Source organism: Mus caroli, unplaced genomic scaffold (genome assembly GCF_978045245.1).
Source record: "Mus caroli unplaced genomic scaffold, Mus_caroli_1 scaffold_10, whole genome shotgun sequence".
Classification (NCBI taxonomy): Eukaryota; Metazoa; Chordata; class Mammalia; order Rodentia; family Muridae; genus Mus; species Mus caroli.
Window position 1 is genome coordinate 10,660,944 of NW_028227265.1, and position 23,083 is coordinate 10,684,026.

At 44.5% G+C, this 23,083-nt stretch overlaps 1 protein-coding gene across 1 annotated transcript in view; it reads right to left on the bottom strand.

Annotated features, from left to right (window-relative positions):
* Positions 1-23,083, bottom strand: part of Cdh13 (cadherin 13) — a 1,034,078-nt gene that overhangs the window by 541,116 nt on the left and 469,879 nt on the right. Inside the window, exon 4 of the mRNA XM_021169677.3 lies at positions 13,152-13,268. Coding sequence (XP_021025336.1) covers positions 13,152-13,268 — 117 coding nt within the window. The remainder of the gene's footprint in view (positions 1-13,151; positions 13,269-23,083) is intronic.

Genomic DNA, 23,083 nt, shown 5'->3' on the forward strand with positions numbered 1-23,083 from the left:
AACCTGAAGGTTTCATTTAAGTCATCTGATATAGCACGTTCAGCAAGGCTTCCATTGATGGGAACAGGGAGCCTTACGATAGAGGGACTTTGAGTTTCTTTCATTACTGCATATAGAGGTGGCCTAAATCCAGGTACCAAGAAGCATTGTCTCTAGTGACCTCCACCTCACATCATATCTTTGAAATCCAGGGCAAAGAAATAAAGAGGTTCTTCACACAGCCCCTCCCATCTTCCCAGGAACTTCTGCATCCCTGTTTCTGCCCCCATCCGGCTGCCACTACCCTTCTCAGAGATGTGATTAGAGAGGGACTATTGATCTCCACTATGTTCCAGGCCTCACTTCTTCACAGCCCCTACCCTTGAGTCAGCTATGGCCTCACTATAGAGCAAACATGGGCAGTTGATATTTTTGGATTGTATAGTCCTTCATGGTTCCCTTTGGGAGAACAGGGCTATCTGCAGAGATGTTGAGAACACAAGGAGATGGCTTTCATCATCCGGCATGGAGATCCCTTCTGAGTATCTTGACTCGTGACCCATTTGCTAAACTGAGGCATGACCCCTAGCCAATACCTACATCAAAGACACGGTTTTGAAATTACCATCCTTTCTTCTCACCGAGATGAGAGTTTACCTCTTCTTTCCTCATCTACCTGAGAGAATCAAGACAATGGTCACAGAAAGTCTCAAGCTGAGGACACTTACTTACTCAGGGGATTTCTCTGTAAAGCCCAAGTACAGTGGAGCTGAAGAAGGATGGGTTTGTGCTATACTCATATTCCTTACTGGCTATGTGACCATGCTGGGATGTCATAGGTGCCAGGGTAGAACCTACTATTGTCATTTTGCCCGGGTTCATATTGCCGAACTGACTTCTGAATATTCATGCTTGTTCCCCTATCCATGGGCTGCTCCCAACTTTGGTCCGGGAGCTTTTTTTTTGCAGTGGACAGTAGTCAGCAACAAAGACCTAAGCAGTCAAGGTGCTGAGAGCAAATGACTGTGAAACAACTCGATCACCATCCCTCCTGCCCCATCACTTTGGCTCAGAAAACACTGAGACAGGGAAGGTAGAAAGAAAACACAGAGCCGGAGTACCCACAAGCTAGCCATTCAATGCTGGAGAATGGGCAAGAGTGCCATTCAGTACTGTCTTCTGGGCATGTCATGGCTATTACACTCACAAACTCACAGCAGCTGTGGTTATCTGCACATGACCTGTGCAGAAGACCAAGCCAATTAAACTGCCAGTATAGTTGGGAGAGATTCTCAGGAGGCCCCACCTTCTAACTTGAGGAGTGACTGGCAGTTGATGCCTGCTGGGGGTTGGGGAGAGGATCATTCCTCTTCAATGGTATGGCCATTGGTGGGTTGCCTGTGCTCCAGTGGGTGGCCCCACACCTGGACACATAAGCATAACATTAATTAGACTTAGTCTGTTATTGAAACCCTAAAGAGGAGGACATGAACTTGGGAGGTAGATGTGTTGGGCAGGTCAAGAGGGAGCTGGAGTGGTAAGATGAAGGTAGATATGACCATAAGTGATCACATATGCATAGAAAATAAATTTTTAAACAGATCACACTAATATGTGTGTGTGTGAGCACCACACAGTGGGCTTTGGGTTTCTTTTCCTCAGTCTAGAAATGGCTGGTGAATAGGTCGAAGGGTCAGGGTAGGCTCAGACAGTTCCCTGAGCTTGAAGCTCCACTCAAGGTTAGTTTCTCTGGCACCACTGTGCCCTTTAGCACCTTCTTCACACTGGAACCAACTTAGTAAGATCTTTAACCACAGTTTATGTTAGCAATCTCCATAGTTTAAGTTAATGTGGCCACCATGAAAGTATTTCCATCAAGGAAGTAAAAAGTATTCCTGATCAAGGCTTCCTGCTGAGGGCAGCTTCCCAGGATGGTGCTACCCAAGGCTTCAAGCCTTTGAGTTGTGGAACCCTTGATTATGTCTGTAAATCTGGTTGTCCGAGTTCAGGAGACAGGGTAGTGCATGAGTTGGCACATGAAGGGAGAACAGAATGGGAAGGCAGATCCCATCCCTGCATTGGTAAGGAATGCTGAACTCTGTTTCCTTGTTTGTTTCAGCCCTGGTTTGTCTGCTTCCATACTATGCGGTTGGGTGAACTCCTTAACCATTCCATGTTATTCTGAAATCCTTCCAGAGTCCCAGGATGTCCACTGCAGGTGGTGACATGAAAGACTTGGCTTCTATAAGAGATCAAGTGAATTCCATAAACGGACCCTGTCTCACAGTGTGTTTCTGAGGCTCTGCTTCTTCAGCCATACAATAAGAGCATAATGCTGATTTCTTGGTCAAGTACTGAGTTGAGTAAGAAATCACATCAGTGTACTATGTGTGCAAAGCCCATTGGGAATCTCAAAATGCTCATTTTTACAGTGCGTAGATCAGTGTTAGGCAGTGAAGAGCCCTGGCTTTGGATCTTTGCAGCCCCACCTTGTCTTTCACTGAGCCATCTTGGGTAGGTTACTTAGTCTCTTTCTATTCTAGCTTTCTCATCTGAGAAAGGGGTATAATGTTGATCACCATGTTACTATGGGAACAGAAGAGAAAGCTGTGCTTGGCTTCACTCTGACCCCTGCTAGATGTGGCAGATTGTAGTCAAATAAGAAAATTGCTTGGCACCTTTAAGTCTAGGGTGATAGCTCAAGTTTTTAACGACCAGAAATAACTAAATATAAGTGTAGTCTGAGACCAAATGTGCATAAGAGCAAAGCCCAGGGAATGTCGCTAATTGAGAACTGGAAAGGTGAGGGACTCAGGGTTAAAATACTTCTTCTCCCTCAGGCTCAGGTGCCTTTATTGGCTGGGTATACATCATGTAGGTCATTTCTGCATGTATATGTTTTTGGCAGAGAATCAAAATAACTCAATTATGTTTTATCATTAATTAAGCTTTGCAGAAGGAGGGCAACACATGTTAACGGTGGGTATAGCTTTTATTAGACTTCAAAAATAAATTAGAATTGACTCCGCAGAGTTGTGTAAGTTCTGAGTATTAAATATACATTTCCTAAGTTTGAATACATTTAGAATTCTAACTCCCTACAACACACACACCACAGAGAGCCCATCAAAAAACATAAATAAATAAAATCTATTGCAATCTGGTAAGGGTACAGCTATGACCCTACATAAAATGGCTGACTGCCAATCAATTTAGCTAGTGGCCTCGGCACCACTGCAGAAAATTAAAATTTGTTGAAAATATTCAGACTGATCATATAATGGTCTGTTAATTCCATTCTAACAACAAACTGGGATCTGATCACTTTAATTAATCAGCATCTACTCAAGGCTCACCTACTCAGGAATAGCTATGGCAAAGGATGTCCAGGGGCCTACTGTGGGCTAGGTGGTCTGCCTGGCTACCACATGTGAAATGTAGCAGCTTAATAGGGCTGTAAGGAAAGAGCAGAAGGGATGACACAGCTGCTCAAAATAGGCTAAATGTTATCACAGAGACTACACAAAGTATAAATGAGACTAAGTGAGAAATATACAAGATTACCATGTTGGAAATGAGCTGTGGACCAGTTCTACTCAATAGCGAGGGCCACACATGAGCAGAGTTTTACTCCTCTGGGAGCCACATTTTAAACAAGTGCAAAGAAGTACATGACACATATACTAATGAGACCCACTGGTTCAAATTATTTCCTTACAATGTGATTAAATATAAAGACTATTAATGTTATTCTCTATTCTTTGTGCACATGCAAGTGTACACATGTGGCATGTGTATGTGTGTTTATATATATGTTTTTGTGTGTATGTGTGTGTATGTATGCATGTGTGTATATATGTATATGTGTGTTTATGTGTATATATGTATGTGTATATGTGTGTTTGTGTGTGTGTGTATGTATGTGTGTGTGTTTGTATGTGGGCACTAATGTGAAATTTACACTTATGTCATTCTACATTTTAGTATTTTATTTCATAATAAAAAAATGTTCTCTGGTGCTAGGAAGGTTGGATGGTTCAGGGGTTAAGAATTCTTGCTGCTCTTATCCAGGACCCGGGTTCATTTCTTAGCACCCACACTGGATGGCTCACAGCTTTGTGTAAGTGCAGCTCCAGGGGATTTGATTGCCTCTGGTGGTCTCTGCCAGCACCTGTTCTCATCTGCACAAACACATATACACATGATTAAAATTAAATTGATCTCCCAAAACTTCATTTCCTCAGTTACACTAGCAGTATCCCTAGCGATGGCTAGCTACCTACTGTAGGCAGCTGCCATTTTGGTTGGTACAGGCATAGAATATTCAGTGATGTCATGTTTCAACAGACTGTAGAGCCTAAATGTAGAAACAAGAAGTGAGGATGAAGGGAATGTGTCTAAGCAGAGGGAAGAGTTCAAAGACATGCAAATGGAGAGGCATATGTAGAAGCTGAATGAAGAAATAATCCCTGATGCTCATTTCAAGGAGAATTTTTGAGCAATGAGCTTCTGGGCATCTTAGAGTCCCCGATTCCTAGTTCCTTACTATTCTCCAGCTGGTGGTACATTTGATCCATGGAATAAAACTACTCATTGCCTAACAGGGGAGTTATGTATGTAGGCAGAGAGGCAGACATGCAGGCAGGCAGGTGGGCAGACAGACAGACAGACAGACAGATAGCCAGATAGACTGGTAGGTAGGTAGATAGGTAGGTAGGTAGGTGGATACACAGACAGACAGACAGATAGAAAATAAATATACAGATGATGGATAGATTGTTGACAGATGATGGATGAATAGATAAACAGACAGATATGTAGATAGATAGATAGATATAGATTAGATAAATATTGATAGATGATATATGAATGATTAAATAGATTGATGGGTAGATAAATGATAGATGATAGACAGATGAACAGATACAGTAGCAAATTTCTGGAAAGAGTGAAAGCATGAGACAAGAGCTTTATAGGGCAGAGGACCGACAGGCGTTATACACAATGAATCAGACAGCAGGACTGAACAAGTCATTTCAGGAGAAGAGTGAAGAGCACGGAGCTGGGAATTCAGACTTAAATTGTGGTCCAGCCCCTGAGGATACAGCTCAGCATCCATGGGTTCTCACAATAAGGCAGAGGACTAGGAACTGCTGATCAGAGGAGGATAATCTCAGTCCTGGTGCCTACACACCCCAGCTCCTCTGGGTGAGCACTAGGTGAGCACACACAGGGGTGCTGGATACCTGGGTGCAGGGAATGTTTTGGCAACTGTATGTCCAGACCTCTGTGGGATTGTGGTAAATTCCACTCATGTATGACTCCCAGTCATGCATAATCAAAGCAGAGCCCTGTTGAAGCAGTTCCCAAGCTTTGGTCTAATGATCTATGTTGATCCCTTGTATGAAGAACACATGGCTCAGTGACATATTTTTTCCCGGCCTGGGTTAAAAATGTCCTTCCCAATGTCCATTCTACTAATTTATGGTGGGTGTAAAAAAGGATTTTCAGTAAAATGTACTTCCATTGGCTTTGATGGAGAGGGTCCGTGATGAAAGTGGAATTCCTAATAAGCATTTCATAAATGACTTGTCTTTCAAACTCAATATAAAACAGAATAAAACACATCTCGCCAAGATGGTCATGCCTCTGCGCAGATTTAAAGTCCCCTGCTCTCAATCAGCTGGGCCTAAGAACTCAAAAACCTCTAAAGATATAATAAAATATTTATCTGCAGAAGTTGGTGAAATCGAGAAATTATTTATGGTGCAAATTCGGAAAGAGTCATTTTGGGGCAGAAGGGTAGACAGCACATGTTGAGATTGCCACATTTCTCTGGGGACACACACACACATGAGTGCACACATATACCTCAGCTCCTTCCTTCTGTTACAAATTCAATGGTAAAGAAGGCAGGGGTTGGAGGACATGTGCTCAGGACTACTTGTTCCTCTTTCTTCAGAAATGAGACATTTTCTAGGGTAGACTTCACAGGGAAGAGCCAGAAAGGAGGGAAACACATTTCCTAATGGCCTGGTATGTTTTCTAGATGTCTTTCCAAAGCATGTGGCTTCATTCTGTCCATATGCTTCCAACCAGTTGGCTTAACTAGCAAGTGGAACAGAGGGTCAGGGCTATCTAATATATGCTCGGGATGGGAAAGGGTTCTCTGGATTGTCCACTTTATAGCAATCTAGCAACTCATAATTATTTGGTGGATTATGCATCAGTCAAGACTTTGTCTATAGCTTCAGAGATTCCTATGAAACCTTTCTGTTCTACATGGCATATGATCAAAAGAGAACACCCTAAAACCTAGGGCCTGCTAACTTCCACATGTTCTCTTGATATTTTTATCCTTCAGTAGAAGTAAATGCTTTTCAGGGGACTGTGGTGCGCATTCTAGTTTTCAGAGGGAGATCTAAGCTGTGTTCACAGCCATCATCAGCATCACTAATTTTCAGTACTAGAGTCACAAATCCACTAACTAGGTTATAACAGCAGCAACTACTAGCATGGTCACTTAGAAAGTCCAGGTCACACTGGTTGTCTTGATGTACATATAACCAAAACCTTTCTCATCGAAAACTGTCCAGATTGGGACAATAAATGACATTGTCATATTATAGTTCTCTTTAGTTCCACACAATCATCTGTCTATCTCTTTCTAGGCAATTTTCCAAGCCAATCAGAAAGTAGCTGGGGCCAGCCTGGGCTATGAGTGAATGAACGAATGTGCATGAAGCTACCTGGAAACATTCTTCATTGCCTCTTATCTTAACTGTATCAAAGACAATTTCATTTTCCAGTACAGGACTCCTCTTTGCTCAGTATGTGTGCCTGTGTAGAGATTCTCAACCTAGGTCCTCTATAAAGCAGCTGCTTTCCCGATCCTAATGGAATACCATCATTACAATTCACAAGTCTCCCAAACTTCCAGATGTTTCTTGGAAAGTGACTACCTTGTGAAAGCTCTGTCTCTGCTTTCCTTTCCCCCTGAAGGAAGTTGCTTTCCTGACTGTGCCTGCTTGTTTTTAATTCATTCATCTCATTCTTCCCTTTATATCTTTATCTCAGCTTCATCAGCCCTACCTGTGCCTGTCAGCCTTTTCTCTGCAGAAGCATGGGGGAATACAAAGCGTGTCTTTTGTGACTGCTGGGTATGGGACTGTGGTGATTTGAATATGCTTGGCCCATGGGAAGTGGCACTATCAGGAGGTGTGGCCTTGTTAGAGGAAGGGTATCACTGTGGCCTTGAGGGCTCTTGGTCTCAAGTTCCACCCAGTGTGGAATAGACTTAGTAGTCTCTCCTGGTTGCAGTTGGATCAAGATGCAGAACTCTCAGCTCCTTCTCTAACACCATGTCTGCCTGGTTACTGCCATACTTCCTTCCATGATAATAACAGACTAAATCTCTGAAACTGAAATCCAGACCCAATTAAATATTGTGCCTTATAAGAGTTGCCTTGGTCATGGTGTCTCTTCACAGCAATGAAACCTTAAGACAGGGATCGGGGTCACTGCCTTCCAAATCTCTCTTGGTCACTACATCCCTTACTTTAGTATTGCATATCACACTCTAGTTTAGGCTGTTACTATTGAAAGGAGAGATTCAGTGATGTGGTAGTTTGCATCGGAAGGTTTAGATGGTGCCATCTTGGGGGCGGGGATCACCAGCATTGGGGTTTAAAATAAGTCTCCAGCCAAGTTCACTCTCCTGCCTCCTGTCCCGTTCCTCATCATGGTCCCCTGACATGCTTGCCTCTTCTCACCCAGGAAATGTGAGCCCAGATAGACTCTCTCTTCTGTAAGTTGCTCCTGGTCATGGTGTTTTTATCAACACTTACAGAAAAGTAATCAAAGCAAGTGGCTATTAAGAAATACCCTTGTCTCGTTTTGGATACCCCAAGAGCTACCCCCAAGGCTAGTCTTCTGTTGTAGCCATGGCCATTCTGAAGGCAGTGAGGCTATTTCTAGGGAGTTATCAGTACTCTCTGTGTGTGGCTAGATCATAACCCCATAAAGGAAAAGTCAGGAGATGGTGGGCAACCCAGTCTCAGAAGCATCACCCACACAAGGGAGGGTGAGGAGCTGTGTGCTCTCCAGCACTTGTGATTTGCCTTGTGTTCTGCCCCATGTGTGGATGCAAAGCCTCCCAGCTTTGGAAGAGATCCTTTGGCCAGCAAGATGCCCCAGAGCAGCTATGTGTGTGGTGATCACTATAAAGGGAAGCTCCCTGGGAAAACTCAGGACACCGAAGAATGCTGTGCCGTCCCAGACCTGATAGAAATACTTAGTTTCACAGGTTTTCCTGGCCTTTTCTCATTCTCTGTTCTCATCTCAGTTCCTGAATTAACGTGTTTGTGTTCTCAGCCTTAGAGATCCAACGTGCTTGGCCTCTGTGAGTAAGTCTTCTTGTCCCCCAGAAGGAAAAGTTCCTAAAATTCAACCTAGTTTGTATCAGCCAATATATACTGAGCATCGGCTATTTATAAGGCATTGTGGGAGGACCTGGGGACTTAGTGGCAATGGAAACAGACAGGATCCTTGATCTTATAGGATTAGAAAAGCATAAAAAATACTAGCACCTGTTCATGGTTTGTCTGGCACGCCACTAAGCCCTTTCCACTTATTACATTGAGTGCTCATGACAAAGATTCCACAGGGACCATCTTCTCACACACCAAGCAGGGGAGAGGGACTCAGAGATGAAGTAATCAGTGTAGACACAGGGTGAGTTAGCTTCATTCCACCTTGGCTCTTATCTAATAGGTGCAGGGGCTGCTCCCTCCAATCTGAGCCACCTACTATGGGACGGGATTGCTCTTTCTGATGGGCACCGTGATGACTGACTTTGGTTGTTAGCTTGACACATCTGAGAAGCTGAGAACCTCAACTGAAGAACTGTCTCCATCAGATTTGCTTGTGGCATTGTCTGTGCGATATCTTCTTAACTGCTACTCCATGTAGGAGGGCTCAGTCCATTGTTGGGGAGAGGGGTGCCATCCCTAGGCAGGGTGGTCTGGGAGATTATCTATCTCTCTATCTAGATGTATAATGTATAGATGTAGATATAGATATAGATAGTAGCTGAGTAAGCCAGGGGAAGGATGACAGTAAGCAGGGTTCCTGTGGTGGGTTCTGCTTCAAATGCCTGTCCTGACTTCCTTCAATGATGAACTGTACCATGGAAGTGTAAGCCAAGTGAACCCCTTCCTCCCCAAGTAGCTTTTGGCAAGAGTGTTTTATCACAGCAACAGAAATCAATCTAGAATAGGTACTCTCTTTAAAACAGCATCATAATGAAGTGTTTGGTATTGACACTCACTGAAGGGCAGGATGTATAGACAAGCACATCAATGGATATCTGGTGTGTAATAAAGGGATTTTTATTAAGACACGAGTTCTGGGATATAGATGAGAAGCACACAAGCACCTGTTATAAAATTCTAAGGCTGGTTTCTGGTCTGCACCCAAGAGTTTCTAGTTCAGCAGCCTAAGCCTAGGGCCTAAGAACACACACTTCTACAAGGTCCTAGAGCAGCTGGCATTGTGGGTTACACCATCTCTAGGCAGAAGATAGTCTATGCCAGGAGACCTCACCCTGGCTCTACACCAGTCTTCCCTGGGGTCTTTTAAACAACAGCTATGCATGGTTCTTGCCTAAAGGCTATGTGTATTGGCCTGGAGGGTAGGGCCCCAGTACCCAAGTTAAGTGTCTCTGGGGACTCTGATGCATGATCATAGGCGAAACCCTAGCTTCCCTTTGGGGTATCTAGAAAGAGCACAGCTTATGTCTGCTACTATTTAGATAGAGCTTGTGTGAGACCATCCCCAGTGCTTCATGTGTAGGATAATTCTCATTACAAGGCACTAAGCATGTAGAAACTGTCTGGCTATGGTGTTTGAGGAGGTGCCCTTCATGTGTGATTAAAATTAGACAAGGTCCCAAGGATAGAACCCCCCATAATAAAATTTCAGTAGCAGTACTAGAAGAGGAAGATGTTGGGGAGACTGCACAAAGTGCTTGCCTTATGAGCATGGGGACCCACACTTGATCCCCACAACCTGTGTATAGTTTTAAAAGGCCAGCATGGTGGTACACTCTTGTAATCCCAGTACTGGGGAGACAGAGACAAGCAGATCCCTGGGACTCACTGGCCAGCCAGCCTAGCTCCCTTGATGAGTTTCAGATCAATAAGAGACCCTGTCTATAAGACACAAGGTAGATGACATCTTGTGGAACAACCCAGGGTTCTTCTCTGGACTCCACCTATACACACGTGGGCCTGACCCATGTACAAATGTACAGCTACATACAGAAGGATATGGATACACAGATACACAAAAATAAAGAGGCAGAGAGACTAGACAGAAATACACATGTTTGGAGACCCTGTGACTAGGGTTGCGCTCTATGGTGTCCAGATAACTCCCAAGCTCAATGCAAAGTGTAAGACTCTCTTTCCCAATGGGGCTCCCTCTTCTCTGTCTGACCTTCTCTGGGGAGCCTGACCCCCACTTTATCTACCCCTGGAAAGCCATGTAGACCATAGCCAAATTACAGGTTCAACTTCTTCCCTCCCGATAAGAAATTGCCCGGCAAGCACCCGGAATTCCTCTTCATGTAAATGAAGAATTTCCAGCTTCTCCGTCCCAGCCAATAAAGTGCACCCAGCCTGAAACCCCACCCACTCCCCAAGGTTCATATAGCCGTTGTTCACCACCAGCACGAGAGCAAACTCTTTCACTGAACTCCTGTTTAAAAGAATTATAACACTGAAATCCTCAGAGAACAGCCCCCCCCCCCCATCCACCCCTACCCCTTCCCTCACATACACGCACTCAGCCGCCTGGACACCCTGAGAGAGGGAGCAGACCATGGAACCACATATATGTGCTTATCCATGCTGCCTATCTCTTACCCATGATTCATCATGCTTCTTCCAGAGTCTGCTAACAAAGTTACTACCTGGTGTCACCTCCGGATCCTTCCACACCTATTACCGTGAGTTACATACGCCTCTTTTCTTTATAAAGCGGCCTGAGTCGGCTATTCCATTAAGGTAGTGAAGAAGACTGACATCAGTCTCAAAAGTCATTAAAGAGGTGGAGATTAGTCCCTTGACCTGGATTGTAATGTAGGTGTGACAGTGGTCAGGCCTGTCCAGAGGGACAGGGTTTGTCATTAACTCCCCTCTGTCCATTCCAAGCTGCTCTGTTTTCTAGGAGTCACAGAAAATAGTTGCTGAAAAGAGATACATCTTTGGCATGATGGCAGTTTAAAATAACACGCCATCATAATAGTTGTCTGCTACTGTCTTTGATTTCCAGTAGAAATACTACTTCAATGGTCTAAGACATTCCCACCACCCATTCCGACCACCTCCCCTCTTAGTGGGTCTCTTTGCTCCCACTTCTATCCTCCATTCCGCTTCCAGAGACTATTCCTTACAATGAAGCCAGGCTGATCATTGATGGGCATACCTGGCCTGGGGGTAGAGCTTCCAGGGGGTCAGTCATTGCAGGCTGTGCCCAAATCCCAATTCCTCAAAGTACCTCTAAGGTAGGTCCCTTCCAAGATCTTCCAGGTCCTCGGGCCATGCTCTCTCTGGTTCACAAGTCCCCTAGGGTCTGCTCCTCGGAGAACTTCATCCCTTCCCACCTCAGGGCCTTGGACACAGATCTCTCTACTGAGATAACATGGACCTGGTCTTCCCATAGATGTCCTGATTCTTCCACTCTCTCCTCAGACATCACGAACCTCAGCTGGCATTAGCCAGTTTTGTGACAATCCCCTCCTTCCAACTCATCGGGTGGAACCCTTTTTCCTTCTCCCTGGCCACTGTTGTCTTGTTTGGTGCAGACGCTGTCACACTTCCGAATTTTCTTGTTCTTTAGTTGCACATGTCCATTTCCCCGCCAGACAATAGGAGGGATTGTTTGCTAGTTACCCAGTCCTGATTGGATTGTGCCGTAAAGCAGGCTTTCTATTTTTACCTGATGAATAAATTATAAAACAGTAGCTCCTGGCACTGATATTGCTCATTTGAGTAAGCACCCGAACTCTAGGTTCAACAAGAGATAGAAACCAATTCGAATCTGAATCTCCACATAGACATTTCTGTGGAGTTGGGAGGTACTGGTGTGTGTCCCATAAAATTTACTTGAGGCCACTGTCTTGAATAAGATGTCTGTACTAAGGTCCAACAGGGCAGAGAAAGAATAGAATCATCTATAGCCAGGTCCATATAATCAGAGTGATTTAAAGTGGGTCAGATTTCTGAAAAACAGGATATTCACTGCAACCAGTTTGGGATGGCTCAGTGCATCTGAGCCAATGGGCCAAGGATGTCCATCTGATTTGTTCCTTAAGGTAAATTACATTGAAACAACACATCTCTTTTTAGTCCTTGCTCCTCCTTGTCCAGGGTCCAGGGAAAGTCAGGCCCTTCAGTCAGCTCAGCAGAGCATCCTTCTAGTTCACGGACAGGAAGTGGCCTGAGTCCCGAATCACCAAAAACCAGCTAGTCAGATCATTAAACTCAATTTGCTGATTTTTTTTCCCTGACGCAAGGCAGCATCAGCACTAAGGTCCATTTAAAGGCAGCTGTCTTCTCCTGGGGACTTTATTGTTCAGACTGAAGCACCACTGTTCTGCATCTAGTTAGCATGGGTGAGCTCCCATGCTCTGGTTTTGTCTCTGAGAAGCTAACCCAACAGTGAGCCTTGGTTGACACATTTGAAAAATAACAACAAGAACACCTCCTCCCCCAAACAAACCAAACCAACCAAACAAACACAAAAACAGGACCTCAATCAAAAGCAAACATGAGCACATAGCTGTCAGCCTGTCACCTGGACATCAGCTACGAAGACAAAGCAGCCAGTTGTTAAGCAATGACATATTACAATATCACCTCAAATTTATTTTCTACTATGTAGATCCGCAATTGTGATCTATGGCTTCTGTGTTTTCATGTTTTTTTCTTTTTTTAAAGATTGCTTAAATTCTTATCTTGATACAATCATTTTGACCTCTCACCACGCACAGTGATGGAGGCCAATTCCAGCTAATCACAGCTGGCACCGCTAGCTGGCCTTGTGCATGCTCACCCCTTAATACAAACACTCTGGGCCACTCTGCATCATTTGTCCTTTGTCCAACTTACCTTGCCGACATCTCTGGGGAAGGGCTGTCTCTGGTTCTCTGGGATCAAGATGGGGGACACCACAATGGACCTCTTTTGTCTTGGGACAGGAGATGTCCTTGCAAATTTAAAAATATCCTAAAAGAGACAACAAGATGATCTGATTAAGATCTCCCACAGACGGGAAAGCATCAGCCTGCCCTGGGACCTTATACTTTGTTCAGAAGGACACGGCGTGTCTGGACACTATCAACTTTATCTTAGCAAGTCTCTTTAGAGTGACCAACTGCTTGGTTACAATCACACAAGAGTTGATGTCGCAATTCACAATGGCAATCCTTAAGCCAGTTAATTCCAATTTCTAAATTATTTACTTAAAGCATCACATTGGGTTAACACATCCTTTATGCTGTATAGAGTAGTCTTAACCTATCAAACTGGTAGATGTCACCTGGTTAGCTATCAAAGGGACTTTCCAGAGAGCATGATTCTCTTTACTGCCAGCTAGAGGAGCAGGGATGATTGACAGAGCTATACACACTTCCAGGTGTCATGGAGATGCAGGTGATGTTTTCCCAGGGGAGGAATGTCTCTGGAGTGCATCCCCAAGAAAGTGACTCCACTTCACCCACTGTGTGCACACTGTCAGGAGGTCTGCATCTAGACAGTTATCGTAATTAATTCTTTGAGGATTTCATACCATGCGTTTTGATCGTATTTGCCCCAGCTCCTCCCCCTAACTCCCCCCAGATCCTCCTTTACTGCCTAACCCCCAACATTGAGTCTTTTTATTTTTATTTTAAGAAATTCAATAACCCACTGACTCCAATTTGAGAGCTTATACCTTTTTAATTAAAGAACTGAGTTCAACAAAGGAAACTATATCATTACTTTATGTCAAGCGCTAATGTCACATTATCTACAAAGAAGGAAACAGAAAGATAAACATACTAGAGACCCACAACATTGTGAAACCCAAGCTAGACACTAGTGCCTACAGAGAGGTAAGAAAGGGGAGTGGGGACATGGAAGGGGGTTAGCACAATCCTGATCTAATTAGAGGGCTGGGGAAAAAATGAAAATAGAGTATCCCTTTTAATATGCAAATCAAGCTCATCGAATACCACACGCTAATTAAAATTATCTTCTGTATCATCAGAAGCATGCACCTCATACTTCAAGTCATAGTGAGCTCCCATCAAAACAATATGGTAAATAATAATTTCATGACATCACTAGCCCCTGGTCAATAACTATGTATGAGTGGGTGCCTCTGTGTGTGTGTGTGTATGTGTGTGTGCCTGTGTGTATGTGAATTATTGTGTGTGAGTGTGTGTGTGTGAGATAAAGAGAGGGAGTGTATGTGTATGTGAGTATGTATTAGTGTGTGTGTGTTGTGTGTGTGTGTGTGAGGCAGGAGTATATGTGTATGTAAGTGTGTATGAGTGTGTGTGTGTGTGAAACAGAGGGGGGTATATGTGTATGTGAGTGTGTATGAGTGTGTGTGTCTGAGTGAGTGTGTGTGTGTATACTTGTATTTTATGGTTTTTAAAGAGAAAACATACTTAGCAAAGTTAAACAAGAAACAAACCCAGTTAAAGCTTTTGCAAACCTCCACGAACTCTCATAGTCTTGATTTTTCTTGGAATATCGACTAACAGTCTTGTGGAGAGCCATTGGGCAATATTTGTTTATCAAGAGCCTTGCAAATATCCACAGCCCTTCCTTCTGTATTTCCACTCTAGGAATACAGCCAGGGGCTAAGGTCAAAGGAAGAAAAAGAAGACACTGAACAATGCTTAGTGAGGCAGGACACACAAAAGGCAAACGTGAAAAACAGCCCCATACTGAGTAGCAAGGATACGATTAAACATGAGCCTGGTTTGGAAAGACCACACCTGGGGCCCCTCACAAAATGCTAGGATAGCAATATAGCAAATGTGTATCGGCCAACATGGAGACATGTGCATCAGCCCCTACACCTAATAAATTATCCCAGAAAATCCATAGCTCTCTTTAGTCAATGAAGAAAACTTGCACAGACTATGTAAGAACTACCCCCAATTAAATTTGTGTAACTAGCAGGTATAATACATATCACAAACCTGTATTTCTAAGCAACATCCTGTTGGGTATGTTCTATATTGTATGAACTGTGTTAAAGAAGAAGAATACACACACATATACACACACACACACACACACACACATATATGTATGTATATATATACATACATATATAATATACATATATATATATATATATATATATATATATATATATATATAAAGAGTAAACTATGTAGGACATGGCTGGTTTACCAGAATGTTATTTCTGAGCAGAGAAAATGAAGCCACAATCAGATCACTTCACAGACCAGAATAATTGTTGCAAGCCTATCAATTTTTTTCCTTGTCGTGTTTATTTTCCAAGAGAAGATGTGAGCTGTTATTTTGTGGGACATATAATCAGTTCTGCAAAATGGAAAGTGCTCTGGAATTGGACTGAACAGCGTTGCAAATGTTTTTCACACCACTGCCCCGTGTGTCTAAAACTGCAGCGCTGTGTTCAACTATGTCCCAAGGAAAAGCAGACTGTGCTCGGGACCTCTGAGACAGCCCCACTTACAGAAGTGGTTCAGTTGGAAAAGCATGTCCCTTTCCAGTGCAGGAAGGTGCAGAACTCACTTTCAAGTCCTGGACTAAGTGGTGTGCACTTGGAATCCCATCATCGGGTAGTGGAGACAGGAGGATCACTGAGACTCCCTGGCTGGGAGATACTGCCTCAGAGGAGGTGGATGGTGTTTGTGAAGATGGCACTCAGTGTTGTTCCCTGGCCTCCACAGTGAACACATGCACAATTTACACACTCACAAACATGCACACACACACATGCACACACACACACATGTGCATAAAATGATAGGTGGTTTTTGGGAAAAGAATAATCTCCATGTGTAGGCAAAGTTAGAACACTGAATTATCTCTCTTACCCCTTCACTTCTCCTATACCCCTGTGGTGTGTATGTGTGATGTGTGTATGTGTGTGTATGTTTATGATGTGTGTATGTGTTTGCGTATGTGTGTTTGTATGTGTATATGTATGTGTGTGATGTGTGTGTGATGTGTCTGTGTGTATGTTTATGAATGACAGTGAAAAGAGCAAAGAGGATAAAGCCAATCAACCAGGAACTCAGCCAGCTGAACCAAACAATGCACAATAACCCCAACCCAACTCAAACGGGAAAGAAACACACAAGCCAGCAGAAAGGAAGAGGAAAACCAGGAGACAATGGCAGAGAGGATGGATTCTATTATACAACACTGAGACGTGGCCTCTCCAAAGACTCTGTTGCTTTATTGAGGGACAGCCAAAGAACAGAACATAGGTAAAATATGCCATACATACAAATCTCATTTACAGTTAAGAAAAACAACAACTTCAAGAGCCGTCCGTGAGTGAATGGGTACGACAACGGTGCCGAGTGAAGATTTAAGGCACCATGCATATGTAAGGACTTGGTGATTCAGAGCTGTAATGCAGCCACAGAGGCCTCCGTTCATTAAGGCAGTGTGTGTATAAATGTGTCCAACGCAGTGAAAAAGCACCCTGTATCCTCAGCAACAAACTTTCCATTGTTTGTGATAAAGGGCTCACTTGTGCCTGCAAGCCTGCTGAGGGTGATGCAGTTGTTCTGGATACCCCTGAGCCCTGTGCCTGCTCTGATGTCCCTCTCTTCCCAGTACAGCAGCCATTAAAGATGCAGTACCAGTCCACCTCCCACCTCTCCCAGCTCCCTAGATGTAAGGTGACAGACTCAGTAGTGTCAGCCTAGATGTAAAATACCAGAGCAAAGAAGCAGGGAACTCCGAGCCTTGGGAAACAGTCTCTGAGGCACAGAGCGCACAAGGAGTTTAGCCATGCGCATGCGTACTGACTCTGAGGGCGCCTTAAAGACACCAGGAGAGAACTGGGCAGGGCAGCCTCCCTCCTTCCAATTCTAAACACCTTGCCCCTTATTTCACATTTCTAGGCTCATTGCCTGCCCCTGCCTTTGCCATTTATGTGTACAGCAAAGACCCTCAGTGCTTGTGGCTGGAAAAGCCTCTGGTGGGATCTGTGCTGAGACGAAGGCACCTCTGTTGCCCTGTTTGTCCAGGAAATCATCTTCTGCCAAGAGGACATCGAATTTTCTTTAAAGATGGGGTAGGAAGATGATGGCTGGCAGGATCCTGGGATGGCATGCAGCCAGGCAACCATTGGAAACTATGGCATTCAGTTTTCAAGGGCCGTTGGCATGTAACAGTAATACATGGGAAGCCACCATCCCTCGGAGCCTCTAAATGCATGCACTTTCCAGAAATAATAGCTGGTGACATCAGAAACAGCACTCTGATGAGGAAAGCCACTAACCAGAAACTTTGGCAATGCAATGGTCAATCTGAAATTGGGGGAAGGGAGTAGTCAGAGATAATTATGTGTGGGAGAATCATGGCCGAAGTATATCATACACTCATTTGACAACATCTTTAACGAAACCTATTTCTACATACAATCGATAGACCACAATTTCAGCAAGAGATCAGAAAGTGATATTTTCCAGTGACTTTAGACAGGTCCATGTCGTGCTGAAATTATTTAAATGTCTGTTGAGTGATCCCTCAGAAGTGACAGTCCCAGCTACCTGGGCATGTGAGATATTGCTATGGGTTATGTCATCGACATGATGATAGACAGTGGGAGCTAGGAAATCCCTTTCCTGGGAATTCTGGTCTAGAAAAAGTACTCCCTGGCCTCCACATTGGCTCCTTTAGTCTTGTCAAGGTATTCTTAGACCATTATGATCTCAATTATAGAAGGGAATGTTTACTTCAATCTTCTATGTCCCTTTCTTTTTAATGTACTGAAAAAAGGTAGCACAATATTAAAAAGCAAGCACGCAAACACACAAGCATACGTAAACACTCTTATATGTGTGGCTGAAATTTTCACCAGGCACCCAAACTCAGGGTACTGAGAAGATACATTCCTAGGGTCTCAGGTCATTTGGCTTTAGGATGTATGTTTAGGATGGGAAGGAAGTTGCTATAGAAGTTACAGGTTCTTCGTGGGCGTTTAGGGTTTGAGAGGTGACTTTAGAAGCTTCTGATCAGAAAGATTATTTGAGACCACCACCTGCCCCCTTTCAACACTGTACAAGAATCCGTATGATCAAGGATAAAATCCCCAGCACCACTGAGGCAGGAGAGACCCAGGAGGTGTGGTTCTTGATGCTGTTGCTGACCTTAGCAGATGCTGCCCCTCCTAGATCCCGCCCTCTTCTGCATGGCCAACTCCATCTATCCTTCCACTCTCCACTCTCCACTCTTGTCTCCAACATCAGTTCACGATTCTTCCACCAGAAAAAGAGGTGCAAGGAAGAGGCCTGCATAAAAGGCACAGAGGCGGAAGGAAAACACAGGTCCGCATTGGTGGGAACAGGAAGCAGAAAGAGTTGGTGTCTGAGAGGCTCCAAAGACGATGGGAGCAAGGAGATGTCAGGCCTCTCCAACATACAGGAAGACAGTTCTTTCCTCACAGGGGAAGCCTTATCAAAGATGGTGTCTGACCTCGACTTGGCTGCCTGTTGGGTCTGGGGTGGGAGTGTGAACGCTGAAGTTTACCCACTTAGAGTTTCTGTTCTCTCACCTGTTATACCAAGCCCAGCAGCATGTTCTAAAAGCTGGTCTTAAAACATAAAATGCAAGAACCGCAGAGACAAGCCCTGGACATTTTCTCTAAAGTGTTGACTTTCTAACATCGGTGTCACCAGTTAAAAAATAATCCAGAGGCTCTGGCTTCGGATAAAAATTTGCCAAACAACACATTCAAGACACAATTGCCTCTGAAATATTTCATGAGGCAGGAAAATAACAACCCAATCAGGCTCCACTCGTTCCACTGGAGGTGAAAAATGTTTTAAGTATATTTAGATTCTTTAGTCAGAAGTCCGTTCAACCACGTGCAACGGTGATGGGGACATAATGGAAAGAATTTTCTTCAATCTACTCTGGCATTGATGAAATATTCATGCTAAATAGCTACTTCTGAGCACCTGGAGGGATCTGGCAGCGCTTTACAAATGGGCTTGTTTTCCTAATACACACACACAGCCCCTTGCCTCCACGGCTGAATTAATCTGAGTCCATGTTCTCAGTGCAAAAACATAAACTCCAGTAATACTGTTTTTCCCATCTGAAAGAGTTCAAACCCCATAAATGGCCTTTATGAGAGCCCCTCTCAATGAGACCCCTCTCTCTTGATTTCTTCTTCTTCTTTTTTTAATTAGATATTTTCTTTATTTACATTTCAAATGTTATCCCCTTTCCTGGTTTCCCCTCCCAAAACCCCCTATCCCCTCCCTCATCCTCCTGCATACCAACCCACCCACTCCTGCTTCCTGGCCTTGGCATTCCCCTACAGTAGGGCATTGAGCCTTTTCAGGACCAAGGGCCTCTCCTCCCGTTGATGACTGACAAGGCCAGCCTCTGCTACATATGTGACTGGAGCCATGGGTCCCTCCATGTGTACTCTTTGGTTGGTGGTTTAGTCTCTGGGAGCTCTGGGGGTACTGGTTGGTTCATATTGTTGTTCCTCCTGTGGGGCTGCAAATTCCTTCAGCTCCTTAGGTCCTTTCTCTAGCTCCTCCACTGGGGACCCCTGTGCTCAGTTTAATGGTTGACTGAGAGCATCCACCTCTGTATTTGTCAGGCACTGGCAGAGCCTCGCAGGAGACAACTATACCAGGCTCCTGTTAGCAAGCACTTGTTGGCATCCACAATAATGTCTGGGTTTGGTGACTATATATGGGATCGATTCCCAGGTGGGGCTGTCTCTGGATGGCCTTTCCTTCAGTCTCTTCTCCCTCCACACTTTGTCTCCGTAACTCCTCCCATGGGTATTTTGTTCCCCCTTCTAAGAAGGACCAAAGTATTCACACTTTGGTCTTCTTTTCTTCTTGAGCTTCATGTGATCTGTGAATTGTATCTTGGGTATTCTGAGCTTATGGGCTAATACTCACTTACCAGTGAGTATATTACATGTGTGTTCTTTTATAATTGGGTTACCTCACTCAGGATGATATTTTCTAGTTCCATCCATTTGCCTAAGAATTTCATAAATTCGTTGCTTTTAATAGATGAGTAGTACTCCATCGTGTAAATGTACCACATTTTCTGTATCCATTCCTCTCTTGAGGGACATCTGGGTTCTTTCCAGCCTCTCTTGATTTCTAAGGCTATGGCAAATATGCTGACCAAAAGCGGTATAGGGACACGGGTTTATTTGGCTTATGGATCCAGGTTCCTGTCCATCATTGGAGGGAAGTTAAGGCAGGAACTGAGGCAGCTGGCCCTGTCCCATCCAGAGGAAGGAGCAGAGAGAAATGAATATATTCCTGCCGCGTGCTTGCTGGCTGCACATGCTCAGTTGGCTTCTATCACTGTTGGACAGCGCCATACTCAGCTCTTGAAATGGTGCCGCCCATCTTTAGGGTGGGTCTTCGGCTCCAATCACCAACCAAGACAATCCTCTTCAGACATGCCCACAGGCCCACTGATCTGAACAATTTCCGGGTTGAGACTCCTTTCTGGGGCGATTCCACTTTTCGACAAGTTGACCTTTAAGGTTGACCATCACACCCACCCACCCACAGAGGGACAATCCCTTGCACTTCAAGTGGGTATGTGCAGAGTGTTGGTGACAGTCATACAGAGCTACCCACAGAATGGAGAACCCTCTGCTCTAGCTCATTGACCCACACTTCCCTTCCTAGTCTCCAGTTCTTTCGGGGAATACGTTCTGATCACTTCCGGTCAGTGTAGACATTGTTTTAAACTTTAGTAGATGGTATGTATTGGTAAATGCTCTCACAGCCTGCCTGCACCATCTCTTCTTATTCCAAAGGCTCAGGGTGACCTCAGGGGAGAGACGGCTGTACCTTTTACTCATCACCTGATACATTCATCACTGAAGTGGAAAGGATGCCAGCTCCCTTCTCCCTGGCAGCCCGATCACCTCATTAGCTGGCAGGAGGCCATGTTGGCTGCCAATGTGGACAGTGCCGCTACCTGGCTGGCAATGAAGCATGACATCACAGGTGCCAGCCAAAGGAGACAGACAATGATGATGGTGCTGAGCTATTCTGGGGTGGATGCGGAGGCGGTGTATAGCTTTATCAACTGGACAGGCAGGCAGTCCTGTCCTTTGCACTCCTCCAGGTGGCATGCCTCTTTCTCGGACATAATATATATTTAAAACATGTTTTATTTACTTGTGTGTGCACGTACCCCATACATACATGTGGAGGCCGGAGGGCAACCTCCACACTAGTTCTTGCTCCACTATGTAGGTCCCTGGGTTCAAACTCAGTCTCGGAAATAAGTGTCTTTACCTGCTGAGCCATCTTCCCTTCCCAACAGGAACCCGTGGCCTGGATTTGGTCTTGTTTCAAGATCCTTGGTCTCTTATTTGCTGTCTATTTGTCAGTTTGGGATCTTTTTCTTGAGGCGAATGGCTGCAAACTGTAAGATTAGAAAGCTATTTCCCAGGGCTGGAGAGATAGCTCAGGAATTAAGAGTACTAGTTGTTTTTGCAGAAGGCATGGGATCAGTCCCAAGCAGCCATATGGCAGCCACTACCTGTATCTCTAACTCCAGAGCCTCTGATGCCCTCTTCTAGCCTCAGTGGGCACCTGTAGTCATGTGGTATGACACATGCACATGCATGTGCGAGTGCATACACACAGACACACACACTCCTTTTTTCTTCTTTTTTTTTTGTTTTTGTTTTTTTTTTTCCTTTTGGTAAGAAAGCTATTTTAACTGCTCCCCTTACCCAAACAATTTTAAAATATTCTCCATGACCGAAGCCCAGAACTGAGTTTCTCAGAAACTTACTCCCAATATTTACACGGAATAATCCCCTCTTCTGAACATCTGCATTGCTTCTATGTCACTGACGTCTCACCAACACCCTGGTACTATCCCTGCTGCCTCCTTTCTTGAAGATGCTTTAATTAAGACGCCAGGGTTGCGGTAGCCGGCTTCTGCGATAACCTCTTTTATGTTGCTCTGTTCAGCGGCACCTGGAATCGGCAAAGTGTCTTTTATCTCTCTGCTCCGTTTCCCTTTCCTCCCTTTGTTCTATGTTTCTTGTTGGATCACAGGTCCTCACATTTTAATTCATCCCCATCTCTCTTCCACACGATACCGTTTACATTAATAAATTCGTCTCCACAATGACGGGCACGCTGTCGCCTGTCTCCAGTCTCCCCACGCACGTCATTGATTATCACGTCCTTTGAAGATTCAAAGGTGCGTCAGATCTACCATGAAAAGGGACAGGGGAAAAAAATAAGAAGAAAGAAAGAAAGAAAAAAACACATTTGATATTCTCCCACATCTGAGTCTTCTCTGGGCCGGGTGGTTTTGATGTCACGATGGTAAAACAACTGCTTAAGGAAGAGGCACGTGTAATAAATATTCAATTGCTATGTAATTCATTCTTCCCTAAAAGGTATGAGGGCCCACTCCTCTTTGGAAGTCACGGTTGGCAAACGTAGACACTATTTGATGGCTGAGCTCTGAAAATCTTCTCTGGGACCTAGCGAGCTCTGTCTGCATCCCTGTTGCTCTTTGAACTCGCCCCACAGGAAAGGATGGTTCCGCTTCATTTGTTTTGCTTCCGATTGCGCTCTTGACCGTCCATGGGCTTTCAGAAATATCCGCAAACCGGTGGCTTCTAGTGGGCAGAGACAGTGTCTTGAGTCTGCTTTGCATTAGATGTGAGCCTTCCAGTTGCCTCTGGTCTACACTCACACAATGTTTGGGTCATCCCTCTGAATTCCCATGCTCCAGATGAGGAGTCTAAGGTTGGGGAATTTTAAACTTGTAGCTCAGGCACATGGAGAGTG